Source organism: Carya illinoinensis, chromosome 14 (genome assembly GCF_018687715.1).
Source record: "Carya illinoinensis cultivar Pawnee chromosome 14, C.illinoinensisPawnee_v1, whole genome shotgun sequence".
NCBI classification, from domain to species: Eukaryota; Viridiplantae; Streptophyta; class Magnoliopsida; order Fagales; family Juglandaceae; genus Carya; species Carya illinoinensis.
This window is the reverse complement of record NC_056765.1, coordinates 26404979-26425417: the sequence shown is the minus strand read 5'-3', so window position 1 is coordinate 26425417 and position 20439 is coordinate 26404979. Positions and strand designations below refer to the sequence as shown.

General features: G+C 36.5%; 1 protein-coding gene across 2 annotated transcripts; it reads right to left on the bottom strand.

Annotated features, from left to right (window-relative positions):
• Nucleotides 1–1371: 1371 nt before the first annotated feature.
• Nucleotides 1372–19738, bottom strand: LOC122294411 (nucleobase-ascorbate transporter 12-like). 2 transcript variants are annotated; one of them, XM_043103118.1, is made up of 10 exons: nt 18998–19736; nt 18574–18671; nt 18292–18462; nt 16651–16751; nt 7372–7507; nt 7170–7220; nt 6737–7024; nt 5166–5400; nt 2696–2982; nt 1372–1959 (listed from the first exon to the last, which is right to left on the bottom strand). In XM_043103118.1, the coding sequence occupies exons 1-10, from the start codon at nt 19497–19499 to the stop codon at nt 1738–1740; spliced, it is 2091 nt and encodes a 696-aa protein (XP_042959052.1). In that variant the 5' UTR covers nt 19500–19736; the 3' UTR covers nt 1372–1737. The 2 variants fall into 2 exon arrangements, with proteins under 2 accessions (XP_042959052.1, XP_042959053.1); XM_043103119.1 differs by having other exon boundaries at nt 1820–1959; nt 2648–2982; nt 18998–19738.
• Nucleotides 19739–20439: the final 701 nt, after the last annotated feature.

Below are 20439 nucleotides of genomic sequence, written 5' to 3'. Positions count from 1 at the left end.
AATCCATGGAGCAGAAAAAGAGAAGATTCGAATCAGTATTACTCTTCTGCACTGCCTGATGGATGCTTTTTTTTTTAATCTCCTTTGGATCTCCTGCATGTATATTTTAAGCATTGTCTCAACTTTATGTAACTTTTAGGTCTTTGTTAGCAGAGAATCAAGAAGGATCACATAAGAACAAAACGAAAACTACTACGGCTAGCCTGCATCATGTACAATCAACCGAAGGTGTACTTCTTCTAGTCTATTGTTTAAAACAATGTCTTTTTTGAAGTAGATGCTGATGGGAAGATGAGACAATTAATGATAGTTGTTGCAGGTTTCATTGCCCCATTCTGGCCGTTCGATTTGGAATAAAAAGTTGCACAAATAAGGGCTTTGACTCAAATTCTGGGGACTTTTTGGAGTCAATGGTAAGAGGATGGGATGATAGTTTTGTCATTCTGATTTGAGGTTGTTTCCATAGAGATTCTCTTTAACATTTTGTTTGATAGATGGTGGTTCAAAGTCAGAGATATAGATAGATGTACATGACATTGATAGGACATCATTGTAGTCTCCAAAAATAAAATCGTTCGTTTTGTTAAATTGTTGGTTTGTTGGATTACATCCAAATCCTCTTGGGTTACCTCTCTAAGAAAGGCCTCCATGTCTGCCTCCTCTCTAACCCATCAACTTCTCCCCGTCATGTCACCCTCAACGTCTCTGTCCTCACAACCACCCTCCTAAAAGTCCTCTGCTTTGGCTCAGACGATAATAATATGGAGATTGAAAAACCAATCTCGATTCCAAGCACTAGAAAGTAATTCTTGAAGGAGACTTCATGTTGTTAACAGCTGCAATACAGCACAAAGCTCATCACAAATTGGAGTCTCCTCTCATATATATAGAAGACAACATTCTTCTCATGTACCAAATATGAAGATTGAAATGCTTTTTTTTCTAGCACATTCATGATATCAGATCGTTTAGAGGCATTCCACTTGACCCGGATATCCCTCATCTGGTTTTAAGGTCTCATCCAGGATTTGATCCATTAATGCTCTCTTTTAGGCAAGATCTTTTATGTAATAATAGATCAATCTTGCCTAAAAAGAACACCAACTCTGTTATAAAAGCACCATTAGGGGAAAACAAACACACTGACATGGCTTGGGCGTTTTGACATTGCTGACGCTGCATCCATGGCTTTTGCATGCTGTCTTGAGCACATTACTCTTTTTCCTCCTGTCGAAGTTACTTTTGAATGAAACTAATAAATATCATATTCGTAAATGTACACGAAAATGCATCCTTGTTCCATTCACTTCTTTTTTCACAACGAACCCACCTCATTTCCATTAAGAATCCAACAGTCCTGAAGCTGGCTTATAAGGTGAAAATACAACCATATATATGAACAAAGGTCAGTTCTCATAGCTTGCTCCAATGCGAAGAAAAGAAAAAAGTCCAACTGGACATTCTCAAAACTAGATACAATGTTTATGATCTAAAATTACAACACAAAGGGATCCCCCCCTGGATCCTGAAATGTACAAAAATATCTCTATAAGACCTATAGTCCCTCTAAGTCTCATTCTGTAGGAAAATCGGATATCAGACTGATATTTTAGTATAGGCGCCTGAGGCTGCGGGAGTCAGGTTTCAAATCACAGAGCCATAACCATTCTCCGATAATGAACCACAAAAGCTTGACAATTTGATGGCGACCAACACCACCATCAAAAACCTTCTTTCTCAAAGCCCAACCCATTTCACCCATCTAAAAACCCGACCAATCCTGAAAGGCAACTCATAGTCTTTGGTAACTGCAGGTTCCCTCCTTACAGCATCACGCTCAGACCAAGCATAAACCCCGCGTTCCTGCTGACTACCAGGTACAGTGTTGTCCAGAATAACAGCCACCAGGAATGCAATTACCATGTGTAATGACAGTATTGTGTTCAGGACATAGTTCACCTGCACAAAAACCATATAAACAAAAGTTTGCCAGACGTAAGTAATCTCATTTATACCGGAACACAAGAATGAGTTTGCATTTTAAAGATTCATGAGTAATAGACTAATGGTGGTTGAAACGGATTGGGGTCCCACTAATTTGCAGTTTCAGCAGGGCTAGCATGCTAAGATAAAAATGTAGTTCAACTTACTGGAACCTGGAACCCTCAACCGTATAATGGTACCGTGCAGCTTGCTCTACTTTTAATATACACACACAAACACATATATAGTGTGTATATGTATGAATGTATGTATATAGGTTGCAGGTTTCTCTTTGCATCTATATACCCATATAAATTTGAGGAAAAAGGGGCAACAACCACCAGATGGAATCCTCAAGATTCCATCCAGAAAAGATTGCACAGTGAGCAGTTACACTGATGGAACCAATGATTAATAATTCCAAGTATATCCAGGTAGCTTCCAAAGTAAAAGAGCATATTTTTTACTTTCTTCCCATGCTGGGATTTGCCGTGGAAAAGAAGTAGAACAAGGCAGGAAGAAACATAGCGATTGTACCCCATCCAGACACATGATAATAATGTTGGTGGATGGAAGGAGATAGAACATGTATTAAGCGCAGCATTTTGCTAGTATTCGAAAGATATTATTGTTTAACATGCCATAAGAAATAGATGAGACTGACCAAGTAGAAGACGTTTTCTTCTTACAAAAAGGTCACAAAGAAGCATACCCCTCCATATTTGCTGCGGAAAGGCCCATGGGAAGCCACAATGTAAGGCTCCAAATATCTTGGGACAGAGAAGTTGCTATTTGGAGACACACCATACTGCTGAAAGTAGGCCGGAATTGAAAGAGAGAAAAATAAAGATAACCCAACGATTATAATATTCCGAGAGCTTCCAGCCTCACTATAACGTAGATTCGACAAGCCCAAAGCTGTAAGCATTGCCCACATGAAGCACAATAATGCAGCAACCATGACTTCAGGAATTGATGCTATAAAGCCTCCAACTTTACCTGTGTACCACAGACACAGAGCAAAGATTAGTGAAGAACATGAGAAACAAGAAGCTTTATGGTGTGTATTGTTGTAAACTTCAATCAATGAAATTTGTCACAGTAAGACCAAAAAGCGGCATCCCTACACAACCTATATTTCCAGATTGTTCAAGTGGTAATGGAATCTCAGTGTTGCAGTGATACGCAATTTTAAATCCCTCCCTAGACAAACAAACTTTGAATGTAAAAATGGTAGACAAGCATGATGATGATATACCAATTTGGTATACATAGCCGAATTGAAACCTGACGTGCAAATTTAGCAAGATATTTCATACACAACATTTGGCAGTGTGTGCCATCTTCGCAATTCGTTTTACTTTGTCGTATCCCTAGTTTACATGATGCAGTTTCATGCAATTTCAGCTCCACTGCTTTCCTAGTGTTGACATTAACCTCAAACTAGCACTTGTTTGTGTCATTGCTGCAAAGACTAATTATTAAAGTTGCTTGTATCATCCAACACATAAAAATCTCAGTTGTGTTGGGCTCATAAAAAAAACTTCAGCTCCCCATCATCACTCATCAGTCCTTGAACATAATATAACACATTAATCAGCATTTGCACAAAGAACCCTGTCTCTCACATCTGTCCAAGCAGACATTGTGGAAGCAAACCTGCCCCAGGCCCATTCTGAACTGTTACATTTGTTTTTACAGATGAGATGAGACGAGTTGAGATTAAAATTGAAAGTTGAATAAAATATTGTTAAAATATATTTTTTTAATATTATTTTCGTTTTGGGATTTCAAATTTTTGAATTGTTCATTTTATTTTGTGTGGAAATTTGAGAAAATTGTAATGATTAGATGAGATGAGATGGGATAAGCTTAGATGAGTTGTGAAAACAAACAAGGCAATATTTTTAGTATTGGCTATTTGGTTTCAAAACCATGGATGAGGTTTGTTATTTGGTTTGGGTTGATAGATAAGATTTATCTATAAAGATAATGGGTAAGGGTTGATAAGAAATCAAATTTAGCTACAAATGCTCTATTTGATGAGATAAATTTGAGTATTGGATGAAGATGGAGGTTTGAAAATCTCAAAATCCAAAACTTGGATGAAGAACATGTGAATAGTAGGGCCCATATATACTGAAATATTCTAAGAATTCTAAAGAAGAGTTAGGGCCCATTTGGATACTTAGAATATCTCAGTATATATGTGAATAGTAGTGAAATGATTTGATTAAAGATGTTTTATTGGATCAGATAAATTTGAGTATTGGATGAAGATGGAGGTTTGAAAATCTCAAAATCCGAAACTTGGATGAAGAACATGTGAATAGTAGGGCCCATATATACTGAAATATTCTAAGAATTCTAAAGAAGAGTTAGGGCCCATTTGGATACTTAGAATATCTCAGTATATATGTGAATAGTAGTGAAATGATTTGATTAAAGATGTTTTATTGGGTTTTGCGAAAGGGGAAAGAAAAAGTTGAATAAAAATATTATAAAGTTAAAAAATTGTTTGAATATAATTTTTTAATATTATTTTTGTTTTAGAATTTGAAAAAAGGTAGTATTGTTTTTAGTGTTTTTGTTTGGGAGTTTAGGAAATTTGTAATGATTAGGTAATGATTAGATGAAAAAATTGAAGAATTAAAATTGAAAAGTGTTTGTATTTGAGTGATGTTTGGGAAGGAAATATCTGAGAATACTTTTTTTTTTTTGATAGGTAGAAATATCTGAGAATACTTAAGAACAGTTGTGTTGCCAAACAGACCCTTAAGGTGAGTTTGGGTGTTGATAAGTGTTGAGGAGAGTTGTGAATATTAATAAAAAGTAATAATAAAATAATGAATAGTAGTGAGAAGTGTTGAGGAGAGTTGAGGTACTCTTAGTACCCAAACGCAACACTGATACATCATTAGAAAGACAAATGCATGTCAAAGAACCGAGCATATTTTAACTACTATAAAAAATTTGCAGAGAAAATTCAGAGGATATGCACCCAAAATGCACCAAAAAGAAAACTTCACTGCAGTTACCATCTGTGCATATACAGCTTCAGTTTATTTGCTATGATGCACACATCTAATTAGTTGAATCATTGACAAGCAATAGAAGAAGATTCAAATTTCATTTCTACTTTGTTGTCAATAGAAATTGGAAAACAGAAAACAGATACTCACCTACAAGGGATAAGACTATCAAGATGCATGCACCTAATTCAACTGCTCTACGGCTTCCCATTTTGGTCACAGCAATGGTGTGTAAATTTTCAGTTAGGGTGGTGGACCCTGTTCCTGTACCCCAAAGACCAGCCAAGATGCTGGAAAGACCTTCCAGACCAATCCCTCGGCTAAGAACACCTGGGGTTGGAGGTCTTGATGCCACCAACAACGAAGATGCATGGTATGATCCCACCTAATCAGTTTAAAACAAAACACAATATTCACAATCAGAATCAGGCAAACCATATAATTCTGCAAGACACATCAATGAGTAGATTTGCACAAGAAAATGCAACAAAATTGGTTAAAAATAAATCTTGAAATTATATACAAATTTGTGTACGAAACTAATATGAAATTTTTGATTCAGTCATCAATGGGTTGTCCAAGGTGATTTTATGATAGGCAAAATAAAAATGAATCTGTACAACTGTAAAATCTCCCCAGAATTCTGCCGAACAAGTAAAACCAATTGTAATGTCCAACCTGTGAAATTTTTGAGCTGTGGTGGAAACCTGTGGGTAAGAGTACTTTCTCGGTTTGCTCTTTTTATAAGGCCCTTACAACTATACCAAATCCTCATTTCCCATGGAAAAGCTTGTGGAGGAATAAGGCGCCTCCCAAATTTCTTTTCTTCACCTGGACAGCAGCATTAGAAAAGATTTTGACTACCGATAACTTGCATAAGCATCGGATTATCATTACCGATTGGTGTTGTATGTGTAAGAAATCTGGTGAGTCAGTGAACCATCTCCTGTTACATTATGAGACAGCTAGAGCTTTGTGGTATGAAGTTTTCAGTCGAGTAGGGCTAAGCTGGGTAATGCCGGAGTCAATGGTTGAGTTATTGGCCAGTTGGGCGATGCCGGGCGGAGACTCACAAATCAAAGCAGTGTGGAAGATGATCCCTATTTGCATTATATAGTGCATTTGGCAAGAGCGCAATGAGAGAACATTCGAAGATAAGGAGCGGACATCAGAGGAGCTTCGTTGCTATTTTTTCAGTACTTTTCTGTGGACTTTAGCTATAGACTTTAATGGATTAAATGTACATGACTTCCTTGCGACTTCTATAGCGACCTAGATAGGTCTTATCTCTTGTATACCATCTTGTGTACTTGGGCTATGCCTATTATTATTTATACTACCGTTTACTTATCAAAAAAAAGTTTTTTATCCTGCAACTAAATTCATACAAGCGAACTTGTCAAAATGTAGACGAACAATAATTGAGCATTACTTTCTCAAGCAAGCTCCAGACATCTATTCATGCATTTAGAAAAAGCCCCCCTGCCCCCTTTACTGTAGGCCATTAGCCAAATCTTTTTAAGTACACCTTGTCTATTATGGAAATAGAAATATCATACTATATGGAAAGTCTAGAATCTCTCATTTTGATAATTACTGTTAGTAGTCTATATAAATTATGAATCCCCACAAGATATTTCATTGTGAGCTACTTACGAAGAAATAATCAAATGGAAAAATCTCCAAGGGGAACATAAGTCAATAAATGACAGGAAACTAACCGAATCTACTGATGAGATAATGGACACCACACACATAACAAGAGCCATTTTCCAGTGGAAGACAGGAGTACCCCATTGTAATGGATAAGGAAATCTGAACCATGGAGACGATCTTAATGCATGTGAAGTATCAACTCGACAATGTTTCATCCTTGAGAGATGTTTTCTGCAGTGCTCAGAGATTATATTTGAAGCAGGCACATTTACATCACAACCTTTGTAACTATAGGCTCCAGCTTCGGTAAGCATGAAAGCAGCTGCCCATGCGATTGCCAGGCCCAATGGAACCTAACAATAAGAACCAAATTATAGTACGAGATAAATGTGAAATATTGTTTGTACATATAAAGTAGTATCAATAAATAAGAAGGGGAATTACTTATTAAAAAATATACGGAGTAATGAAAATATGAACTTGTAACTCTTAACTTACCGCATATATTAAGAATATACGATGACCAAAAACAGAGATCTTACGAAGATACTGCAGAAAATATGGAAACAAAATCCAATCACAAAGAAATGCCAGAAATTATGACATTTTCAGCAGAGATGAAAAGATATTACGATGAAATAACAAAAGCAATAAACTAATAAAATTTAACATAAATCTATAGTAGTGTTACCATACTTACAAGAGAAAAAATAATGACCAGCAATATCTGCACAAATCCAACCTCAAGACACGTACCGACTAGTGGGAAACCATAGCCATAAAAAGAAAGTCCAACAGCAGCAATAGTTGGGGATACAACAACTGGATTGATCAACCTGAAAAGGAAGGGCAAATGAACTGAGGTGGAGTCATTGGGTGTATTGTACAAAAGGCATGACACTGATTCAAAATAACATTATATTTTTTAACACAAAACAGAAAGAAGCTACACTAGTGAAAAACCAACACTCATGCTATACGCTCGAGTATAACAGTATATAAATGCTACGTGCATGTTTTTTTTTTTTTTTGATAGGTAAGAGAAAATATTATTGAAGTGAATTAAATGCTACATGCATGTTAATGACTCATGCAGTGAAAATTTATGTTCCTGAACAACTTCGAATCACCAAAGCTACACATATCTAGCGCCTGTTTGTCACAAGGAAACTCAGAAAATAATACCAGTTATACGAACCCAGAAATTGTTCCTAGACTCTGACAATGAATCAAGGCAAGAGAAGTAGAATGAAAAGATTAGTCTTGTTTCCCCGAGGGAGTCTTTCCTCCTGTCATAGTCTTGTTTCCCCATGGGAGTCTTTCCTCCTTGACAGAACTCACTGTAATTTTCAAAATGAACAATCCATAATTCTCTGTGCATTTTACGTTTATAAGATAAGAAACCAAATCCATAACACCTCTAGGACTTATATCTAACCAATGCTATTCTAAAGCAATCATATAACAACTCCATTGAGATATTAACTTTTTTTTTTTTTTTATAAGTAATCAAGTGTATTAATGAAAGAATAGGCAAAAGCCATATGAAGTAAAAAAGTATGCCCTAGCTACATAGGGAGTATAGATACAAGGCTGTCATGGAGTGGCCCATTAAAAATAACAGTTGTGGCCCAAGTACAAAGAGTCCTAAAACAGAAAGCTATTAGTTCCTCCCTCGATCTCTCTTGGTCCTCGAAGGTCCGATCATTGCGCTCCTGCCACACGCACCACATGATACATATAGGAATCATCTTCCATACAGCCTTGATCCTTTGATTGCCTCGTAAATCTGTCCAGCTAGCCAAAACCGCCACTACTGTCTCGGGCATCCCATCCCAAATCCAATCTACTAAAAACCTCGTTCCATAACCAACTGGCCACATAATATATTAACCTTTTTTTTTTTTATGTCGGGGAACCTCTCCAAGGCAGGGCCCTTTGGACCCACCCCTGCAGAATAAACCCCGGTCCCGTGCACCGCACCCTCCTACACCGAACTGGTTAAATCGCTGGTTTTTCACCAGGGGGTGTAGCCCCAAAGGATTGTTTGCACCCATGAGGTGTTGAACCTTAGACCTTGAAGGGAATGAGACCCCAAGACCAAGGCCTTCACCACTTGGGCCAACCCCTTGGGGTTTAATATATTAACTCTTAATATATTCATTCAAACTAAACTAGTTCAAACTACGTAAATTAAAAGCAATTGCTAAAAGGCTAATCGAAACGTTCCTTGAGGATAGGATCTCTACGTTCATTTCTATAGTCTTCCAAGGCCTATTCCTCTCCAAAAAGTTTCTATCCTTTTACTTTAAAAAAAAAAAAAGTCTATCCTTCACAAAAGAGAGCCATTTAAACTCAAAATATACCATTGAGTTGGACCAACTTATTGTTGGTTTTCAAATAGCCTCAATGTGTAATTGTCACCAAAGTAACTTTTTTTTTACTTTTTGATAAGTAGGAATTTTACTGAAAATAATAAAAAGCACAAATGCACAACCCAAGCGCACAGGAGTATATGAGTGTAACACTTGTCAAGAGGAAGAAATAGGTACAAGAAAGTCATGTAAATTCTACTCATTAAATTCTAAAGGGACAGTCCGTCCACATTAGAACAGTATTGATTTAAAAAATAAAAATAAAAATTGAGCTCCTCCAACATCCATTCACGGTCCTAAAAAATTATGTAGTTCCTTTCCTTCCATAGGCACCAAATGAGGCATGTAAAACCCATCTTTCATACTGCTGCAATCTGCGGACTTCCACTCAATCCCTTCCATGAGTAATAAAGATCCACAACTCTTCTAGGCATCACTAAGGTCAATCCAACCTGACTATAGAATTCACCCCATAATGTGTATGCAATCTTACAATGAAGTAAGAGATGATCAATAGACTCTCCACTCAGAGGTGGACTTGGGGGGGCAAACCACCTCCAAAAGTTTTTGAAAAAAAAAAAAAATTGTAGGTGTACTTCTAAAACTAAAACCTTTTCTCCAAAAATTTAAAACAAATCCCTTTTTATCAATTTAAAATATGTTTTAGAAAAATTATAAAAATATATATTTGTTAATATATAGTCAAAAATTAAATGTTAAAAAACTCAAAGCATGAAATCTCTATTTTTTTCATGGAGTCCTCTTCAAGATTTTCCTTATTTTTTATATGTATTTTTCTATGTACAATTTATTTCATAAGTTTATTTTAATATTTTTCTTTTGTAATTAAAGTTATCTTATAACATCTTTGTTAAAGAAGGAAAAACTCTCATCTTTTTTTATTATTATTTTATTGTAAAGAAAATTTTTAATGCTAATGCTTATATTAATAATTTATTTGTCACGAATCATTTTTATAATATGTTTATATTATATATAATAGAATATACATTATAAAATATATATAATTTAATTATTTCAATGTTAATGCTCCCCCCCCCCCCCCCAAAAAAAAAAAAAAAAAAAAAAAAATTTGTGGATCCGCCACTGTCTCCACTCTTCTTGCACATACAACACTAGTCCATTACAATCATGCATCAATGAAGAGAATTTTCCCTGTAGAGGCCATCCAAGCAAACAACACCGCTCTCGAATGAGCCTTTGTCAGCCATATATTCTTCTCAAGCACCTGACTTGTAAAGTGTTTAGAATCAGTTTTGGATACTTACAAAAGCTTTGTTGACTGTAAACGTAACTTGTAATTCCCAAGAGTGGCCCACTCGATACTTGGAACATGGCAACTCTTGAACTTCAGCCTCTTCAATAACATCCCACAAGCAACCTCATTCACTTCTCTAGAACTCAAATTGTGATACCCCATATGATAAGGATAAGGTAGGTGGTGAATGGAATCCCACATTACTTAAGAAGGAAAAGTTCTTGCTCTTTATAATGTTTCAATTGAGACTCCAATTGTATCATTGGCTAGTCCTTTTGGAGTATAGGTCATGTGGTCTGAGCCTTCCATTGAAGCGTTACACCAGCAACACTCATGAACTCACAGCAAAGTATTGGTCTATGTATAAGGAGAGAAGACTATATGACTTTAAGGCACTCGACCTCACATAGGGTTTTCCCTCTCAAAGTGCTCAAAGAACTCGCCGACGGGAGGCTTAGAGATCCTTCCGGTGGTGGAGGAGCCGGATAACCTTTCCAATATGTGTTTGGAGACTGGGGGTCTTTCGGCTAAAGATGATGGGTACTCGTTGGGCACGGACAGTGAGGAGTCGGGGTCTTTTGATGATGAAATGCTCCTAAGGCATTCTCAAGGGTGTTTAGACATCACTGGGGTGGAAGAAGTATCGCTGGTGGAAGACACATATAGATAGGGAGTTCAAGAAACAGAATTTGATCTGAACAGCTTAGTTCCCATACAGATAGCTAAGGAAACGGGGATGGTACAAGCTGAAGAGAGTGAACCTGTCCCTTTAAACTTCTTGAACCCAAAACAGCCCAGGATTTCAGACTGGGTTTTTAATACGGTAATGGATATACAACATTTGGTGGGTTTGAGGTGTGAAGGATTTGAAGAGCAGTTTATGGCTCTACTTACAACAATTGAAACAGGCCATCATCAGCATAGAAAAACAGAGTCAAAAAAGCAGAGAGAACTGAGAAGGTTGAATTGGTCCATGAATTCAGAAGGAAGTGCAAGCAAGGAAAGGACCAAAGGGAAGGGTGTGGCATATTTCAAATGAAACCAAAAATTGTATCGTGGAACGTTTGCGGGTTAAATGAGGACAATAAGCGTCTACAAATAAGACACTTGTTGCGCGAGTGGAAGGCGAACATAGTGTGTTTACAAGAGACAAAGCTGAAAATTATTAGTAGAAACTTGGTGCGAAGTATATGGAGCTGCCCATATGTAGATTGGGTATACTTGGCGGCCAAAGGGGCATCGGGTGGAATTTTAGTGATGTGAGATAGAAGAGTGGTGGAGAAAATTGAGGAGTTTGTAGGAGTATACTCGGTGGCCTGCTCTTTTAGAAGTGTGGCAGATGATTTTTTGTGGGCTTTTGGAGGTGTATATGGTCCTAACCTAGACCATGAGAGAAGATTATTGTGGGAAGAATTGGCTAGAGTACATAGCTGGTGGGATCTTCCATGGTGTATAGGCAGAGACTTCAATGTAACTAGATTCCCAACTGAGTGTTTTGGGAATAGAAGAATGAGGCCAGCTATGACAGAATTTTCAGAGTGCATCTTTGATTTGAATCTAGTGGATTTGCCACTAGCGGGGGGTACATGTACCTGGTTGAATAATCATACATGGTCTAGACTAGACAGATTTCTAATCTCATCAGAGTGGGAATGTCATTTTCCTGATGTGTGGCAAAAGAGATTGCCGCGTTTGAGTTCGGATCATTGGCCTATTTTGTTGGATTGTGGAGGGGTCCAAAGGAGGCGTAGGTCCTTCAAATTCAAAAATATGTGGTTGAAGGCGGATGGCTTTGAGGAAAAGGTCAGGCAATGGTGGGCTTCATATCAGATATAAGGAACCCCTAGTTTCATTTTTGCGAGTAAACAGAAAGCTCTAAAAAAAGATCTAACGTTGTGGAATAAACAGACTTTTGGCAATATAGGGGAGTGTAAAAAAAGCAAGGAGGCAGAGATCAAAGGTCTGGAAAGAATACAAGAAAACCGGCCCTTAACACAAGAAGAAATAGCTGTAAAAAAGGAGTTGGAAGCAGATCTGGAAAGAATAGTAGTTCTGGAAGAGACATCATGGCGACAGAAATCAAGAGCGTTATGGTTGAAGGAAGGAGACCGAAGCAACAAGTTCTTCCACAAAATAGCTAACTCACATAGAGGATACAACAACATTGAGATGCTGAAAATAGAAGGAGTGGAGTGTTGGGATGAGTCTGTGATAAACCACCATGTAGTTGACTTTTTTGAACAATTACTTTCTGAACAGGTGCTTTGGCGGCCGAAACTGGAAGGGCTTAGCTTTGATTCCATTGAACTTATTGATGTAGACCGACTGGAGAGGCCTTTTGAGGAGTTGGAGGTTTTTGAAGTTGTGAGGAAAATGGTTAAAGACAAGGAGCCGGGCCGGGCCCTGACGGTTTCTCTATGGGTTTCTTTCAAACTTGCTGGGCTGTAATAAAAGATGACCTATTGAAGGTGTTCCAGAAGTTCTACTCAGCCGGAAAGTTTGAAAAAAGCCTTAATGCTACTTTTCTCGCACTAATTCCAAAGAAAGTGGGGGCCGAGGAGATTAAGGAGTTTCGACCTATTAGCTTAGTAAATAGGGTTTACAAGATAATTTCCAAGGTGCTAGCGAATCGTCTGAGTAAGGTAGTGGGGAAGCTTATTTCGAAACCTCAGAATGCATTTGTTAAGGATAGACAAATCCTAGATGCGGTTCTTATTGCAAATGAATGCCTAGACAATCGGTTGAAATCTGGTGAGGCAGGGATTATATGCAAGCTAGATATGGAGAAGGCGTATGATCATGTCAACTGGGAGTTCCTTCTTGATCTTTTGGGGAAATGCGGGTTCCGAGAGAAATGGTGTTCATGGATTAGGTGGTGTATATCAACAGTAAAAGTTTCTGTCTTAATAAACGGAAGTCCAACTGGTTTCTTTTGTAGCACATGAGGCTTAAGACAAGGAGATCCGTTATCCCCTTTACTCTTTGTGATTGTGATGGAGGCACTGAGCCAAATGTCATCAGCCTTGGTTACGAATGGGTTGCTCACTGGATTTAAGATTGGAGCTCCGAATAGGGGACTTGTTAATGTATCTCACTTATTGTTTGCAGATGATACTCCTTTCTTTTGTGAAGCAGTCCCTAACCAGATTCGAATTTTGAAGGCCCTTCTCCTTTGTTTTGAAGTAACTTCCGGATTGAACGTTAATTTGGAAAAATCTGAGATGGTGCCTATTGGATGTGTTCGGCATATTAGACAGTTGGCTAGTATATTGGGATGCATGACTACATCTTTACCCATGACTTATCTGGGACTTCCACTGGGGGCGACCTTGAGAGCGGCTTCTTTATGGGACCCAGTTATTGAGAAAGTGGAACGTCGGCTAGCTGGATGGAAGAGGTTATATTTGTCAAAAGGTGGGCAGATTACACTAATTAAGAGTACTCTTTCTAACCTACCCACCTATTTTGTCACTGTTTCCTATTCCAGCAAATGTTGCACTTCGGTTGGAGAAACTTCAAAGGGATTTCTTGTGGGGTGGAATGGGGGTAGAACAAAAATTTCACCTTATTAGGTGGGACAAAGTATGTAGCCCTATCTCGAATGGGGGCTTGGGCATTAGAAATATGAGAACTTTCAATCAGGCGTTACTAGGCAAATGGCTGTGGAGATATCACAAGGAACCTGAATCCTTGTGGAAGACGGTTATAGAGAGCAAATATGGGGGCTTATGGGGGGGGGGGGGGAGGGGGGGTGGTGTACAAAAGAAGTGAGAGAAGCGCATGGAGTGGGTTTGTGGCAATATATAAGAAAAGGGTGGGAGGTCTTCATTTGCTATACCTGAATCCGTTTAGGAGGAGGAACCCATATTAAGTTTTGGTACGATACTTGGTGTGATCATGTGGCACTAAAGGAATCTGATCATGTGGCACTAAAGGAATCTTTCCTTCGCTTTTCAGAGTTGCAAGAGATATTGATGCCTCAGTAGCAGATGTACTGGAAAGATCAGGGGAACAAATTCAATGGAATTTCATATTAAGTAGGGCGGCACAAGATTGGGAGATGAGCAGTATTGAAGCCTTTTATAGCCTTTTGTATGCTACTAAACCGGATAATTCACAAGATAGTTTATGGTGGATACCTACAGTTAAAGGCACTTTTTCAGTGCGCTTTTTTTATAAGTCTCTTTCCCAAGAGACACCTATTCAGTTCCCATGGCGAAAGATATGGAGAAATAAGGCGCCACCCAAAGCAGCATTTTTTGTGTGGACTGCAGCATTGGGTAAGATTCTCACAACAGATAATTTGAGGAAGCGCAGGGTGATCATCACAGATTGGTGTTGCATGTGTAGAAAGGGAGGTGAATCGGTGAACCATCTCTTAATACACTGTGAGGTAGCGAGTAGGCTATGGAATGAGGTACTTAGTAGAATGGACTTGGCTTGGGCTATGCCAGAGACAGTGGTCGGGGTATTGGCCAGTTGGAAAAATATGAGAGGAAATCAACAGATAAAAGCAGTATGGAAGATGATCCCTATATGCATCATGTGGTGTCTATGGAGAGAGCGCAATGACAGGACGTTCGAGGACAAAGAGAGATCGTTGGAGGAATTGAAAGTTTTTTTCTTTAGAACTCTTTGTACATGGACCTTAGCGGTTGATTTCAATGGTTTGGGGCTACATGAGTTCCTTATATCCATTGTTCATACCTAGATGTGGTCTCTAATCTTTGTATCAGGCTTTTGCCTTCTTTTGATAATATAATTTATTTTACTTATCAAAAAAAAAAAAAAACTTTAAAAAAATGTCCATTCCAATGAAAAATAAATATAAAGAAACCCTATATAGGAAGGGCTAAATACAGACAGGTCTAGGAATTTGTTTTAAAGCAAAATTGTGAAGATCTTAGTTTGATCAATCCAAGTGTCTAGGATATGCCAATTGAAGTGTCTAGCTAATTTAAAGTTGCAAATTCCGCTCAACAAAACATTTAGTGAAATCTCTGTTTTTCCGTATTTTCTAATCCGGTCTCAACCTAGCCTCTACCAAACATAATTACAACTCAAATGGACTAAGTTTTGCCATTGAATAATTTTTAAATTAATATAGAGAGATAATTTAAGCAAACACATTGTATATCATGTTCTCTTCTTACAAAAAAATGTTTTTTAATTTTTATATATATTTTTTTGATAAGTAAGAAAAATTTATTTTTTTTTTGATAAGTAAGTAAGAAAAATTTATTGATCCTCATAATTAGGCAAAACCCAAGTTCACAGGTAGTATACAAGAGAGAAATACCTAATTACAGCCTAGTAGCAAAGAATTTAATTTTTATATTAATATGGACAAATGTCTTAGGCAAACACACTGTACAGCATGTTCTCTTCTAACTTATAAAAAAAATGTTTTCTTCTAGTTTTATTTGGATAATTTCCTGAAGTTTGATCGAGCAACTTTTTTTTTGATATGTAAGAAGTAAATTTTATTGATACAAATGAAATAAGCATAGTCCATGTATACAGGAAGTATACAAAAGAACACCTAAATACATTCTAGATTAGGGACAAAAAGTCTTGAGCATTGTTTTAGATCGAGCAACTTATTGAGAGAAAAAATTGAGAAGTTAAGATTGAGCAACTTATTGAGAACAAAATTGAAAAGTTAGCACCCTATTGGACTATCCAAAGGGCAACTTAACACCAGTTAGCCAATCTTAAGCTACTATAGGGTAAACTATTCTGATGTTTATTGAAAGGGAAGCCAACATTACTTGAGGCAACCAAGGAATTGCACCAGGGCTGCAAATATGACACCGATCATTTTTGTCCTTTTCTAGAGTGGGAAGGGAAGTGAATGGGCAAACATATAAATTTATACCCCAACGGGAACCACCCCTCATATTTAAGCACTACATAATATAGTTGACATAATTGTTTATACGAATATATTCTTTATAGATATTGAAACTATCAGAATTTTTTTTTATAGGTAAATGAAAATTTTATTGAACAATGCAAAAGTCTAGTCCAAGTACACATGATGCAGACAAGAAAAACACATACTTAGAAACAGAAAAGAATGGCACATAACTCAACTTTAAGGAATCGGCTCTTTTTTTTTTTTTTTTTTTTTTTTTTTTTTTTTTTTTTTTTTTTATAACAAGTAAACGAGGAATCAGCTCATCAATGCACCAATTAAAGAAGCTTTTCCCAATCCCCCTTCAAGCTTCCAACATTACCAATTCTCATTCAGTAATTGGAATGGGAAGCATTTGCTAATAATGAATTTGAAACCTGCAGGGATATAAAGATGCCGGAATCATACCTTAATAATATAGACATCAGTCCACTATATCCAAGTATTGCTTGAAAGGTTGAAGCTATGATTATAGCCCCCTGTAGCTCCTTCATAATATGCTTGAATTTCTGCATGTAAAGTGATTCTCTCAAGTCTTTAAAAAATTCAACAGAATAAAAGCACTAGAATATTGAATAATTGAAAAATGATAAATAAATGGATAAGGGATTTTTTTCAGTGGCTGCTAAATTTTTTTATAAGTTTCATACGCAACTAAAACTATTGCAACTGAAAGTTTATATATAACAGCCAATTAGTTCTTAAAAGCTCTGACTGCACCTAGGAGCAAAAGATCTATTGCAAGGCATACTTATTAAATTGTTGAATAGAGGCAGTAACATAACATTTCTAACAATTTGTGCACTTACACCATCTGATAAGTCTTAAATAGAGAAGTTTGAAGCTTGAAAATAATGCATTAGTTAACACTTTCTGCAATTTTTTTTTAACCTTCTCAGGCCGCACCTGGGGGCAGGGACAAAGCCAAGATTATAACTTTGGAGGGGCCAATTATTTTAGGTTCAAAGAAATAGTTCAATTGGATTTTTAGAGGAACACCATGAACAAAATGATAATAATATTTTTTTTTTTTTAAGAAGGCGATTAAAGTGTAGGAAATAAAAAGATAAATTCAAAACCTAAAGAAAATAGGCATTTCACAAAAATCAACAAGAAAAAGTTGACATAAAGTTTTAATTAAAAAATTTATACATAAAGTTTAAGCAAACATCAAAATTAAAATTATGATTTAAAATCTTCGCAAAGTTTTTAGTGAATATAAATGAGGACTACAAATAAAAATAATCTATTTATCTTTTCCTATGTTTTAAATGTGTTTAAAAGTAAATATTCCTTTTCTAATAAATCTCACTAAGAAATGATATTTTCTGTCAAAATATTATGTGAAATAAAGTTAAATGGGAAATAATATAGCTGAATTATTAAATTTTAGTTTGTTTGGATTAAAATAGTATAGTCAAAAGTTGCATGGGCAAAAACAGGGGGTGTTCAAAGCAAATTTTGTTTAGATTGTGTAAGTGATCAAAATGGAAAAAATTATTTCTTCTTCCCTGTTCAATCATTAGTCCCCTGAGAACTACCAAAAGATCTAAAAATATCCAAATTGCACTATCAGATTCTAAAATAGTATGATCTAAACAACTTACTAAGGTGATAGAAAAAATAAAAAGCAACAATCTGTTAGTGGCTGCATTTCTTTTGAGACTCTCCTCAAGATATTAGGAAATGAGCCAAGTAAACATTCTGTGAGTGAAAGAACATGAGTAGCTTTATGCCTGTAGCCATAATTAAGATATTCCATATCCTTTATGATCCAACTAGATGAGTTTATGAAGTTTATTATCTATCTGCCAATTTTTTTTTTTTTTTGATTGGTATTATCTATCTGTCAATTGATAATGTAAATGTGCAATGTGTGTATATATATTAATATAAATGTGCATGTACATCTTACACATACTTGTAAGTCTAAGGTCCAATTTTCTGTTTTGTGTTCCGCAATTAATGAGACTAAACCTAGACAAACACAAAAGGTCTGTCACTACCCACGTATTAAATCACAACCAGAGCATGAAAAGAGGAGCTTACATTTTCATTGAGTCCTTGAAACTCTGGGGAGTTGATGATTGCCAATGCCGGAGCCAGGAAAACAAACGATGGACCCTGTATCAGGGGTAACCTCGACCCAAAAGTCGTATGTAAAAGTGTAGTCACTCCCGACATAAAGAGGACTGTTGATACCACATTCGAAGTATCCTCCTAAACCCACTAAATCCAATCAGACCAAGCTACACAACATTTTTTTCTATACATACTAAAGGAAAAAGTTAAGTAGAAAATTCCATTAAGAAAACAACCGTAACTACTCACATAAGTTCCACCCATTGCGGGAACAATGACGAGCGGAATGAGAATTAAGGAACCCAGCATCGAAATATAATGCTGGAATCCGTAAAGACCAATGGGAACTGAAAGTTTACAGAAACAAACATAAGCAGGAAAAACTTTAATATAAAGATCTTTTAAAGAAACAGAAAACCTACAACAGGCAAATCACCAACAAACCGGGAAAAATAAAACATTTAAAATCACTTTCTAATAAACTCTCAAAGTATCTAAGTTTCACAATTATGCAACGAGAAACCAAAACATCACCCAAGAAAAGCATAAACCATTTCCAATTATTAGTCAAATATAGAAAATTTGACAAAGAGAACAGGAAAAAGAAAACATCTTTATCTGTAAATGATATAAAAAAAATAATGCCAGACTAATAAACAAGTGGGAAACTAACCAAGACCAGGTGTATCTCTGAGCTCATACTTCATATGCATGTGCCTACCCACAAACCCATCATCATCGTCCACACTGCGTGGCAACACATCCACCACTTCCTCGCTCCTCGCTGACCTCCTTGAACCCTGCTCCGTGGGCGCGCCGGGGTCCTGCCCGTTCGAGACCGTACTCTTCGGCGGCCGGTCAGAGTCCCTCCGTTTCTTCACCGTCCGATCCATATCCGTCTGCGGTGGCGTTGGAGGAACAACCTTCTTGTTCTCCTGCTCACCGTTCACGGCCCTACCCCGACCCGCTTCGAGATCCGGCTGAGCCTTGTCTGGCTCTCTGGGCTTGGGCGACGGAGCTATCACCTGTCTTGAATCGCTGGCATTGGTCTCGCCGGAGAACTTTGGCCTGAACCCAGTCCGCTTGGCCCAGGAAGAAGGCGGCATTGCGGGGGACTCCGGAGTCGGAGTCAACGGACCCGGACGCTGCGGCTGTTTCGGGTTGGAGCTCGACATCCTCAAGAAGAACCAAGAAACGAAAAATCAGTAGTATCGCATAGCTCAGGCAATGTGTACACACACACAGATCTGATCTCTCCCTTCAGAGCTTCAAGTAGTGTACAAGTTCAAGAAAGGGAGCTCCAAGATATTCCCCAACCAAGAGCTAGAGAGAGAAGGAGTTCATGTGTCAGAGTGAGTGCACGAGATGAGAGAGAGAGAGAGAGAGAGAGAGCGGAGTGGGGTTAGAGAAAAGGAAGACAGCGAAGGTAATTGCGCCGGACTTTTATTTATTTATTAGTTTTCTAATTCAATGCTGACGATGTAATATGAAACAAATATTTCATTTTTATACGTATTTTTTGTGCAATATATATTAATGCGATTGATTCTATTATTTTTTTAATATAAAATAATTATTATAGTTAATTATATTAATAAAATATTTAAAAAATATATAAAAGCGTATTTAATAAAATTTTTTAAATACACAAATATGTAAAAAATAAATTTTTCTTTTAAATTAATAATTTAAGACTATGGTTTTCTATTTTTTAAAAGAAAGTAATTGCACTTTATTAATTATTGTTTTAATATCTAGTTATTTTTTTCTTTTTATTATTTGAATTTAGATTAAAAATTTTAGAGTAGTCTCATTTGATTATTTATATCTAAAAATAAGTGTACTTTTTAACTATATGATAGAAAATTCACTTGTAATAAATTAGTTATTAGCAAATTTTGTAACTTTTAATTACAGTAATTATAAAGAAAATACCAAATTTGATATTTACTGTATATGTACCAAATACTTATTTTATTATTTTTTTTATAATACTTTTTTTTCTCTTCATCTACATCTACAAATTTTTATAAATTTTTTTAAATTAAATAGTAAAATGTGATAAAATAAATTTAATTAATAATTAAAATATAATAAAATTAATAATTAAAAAAA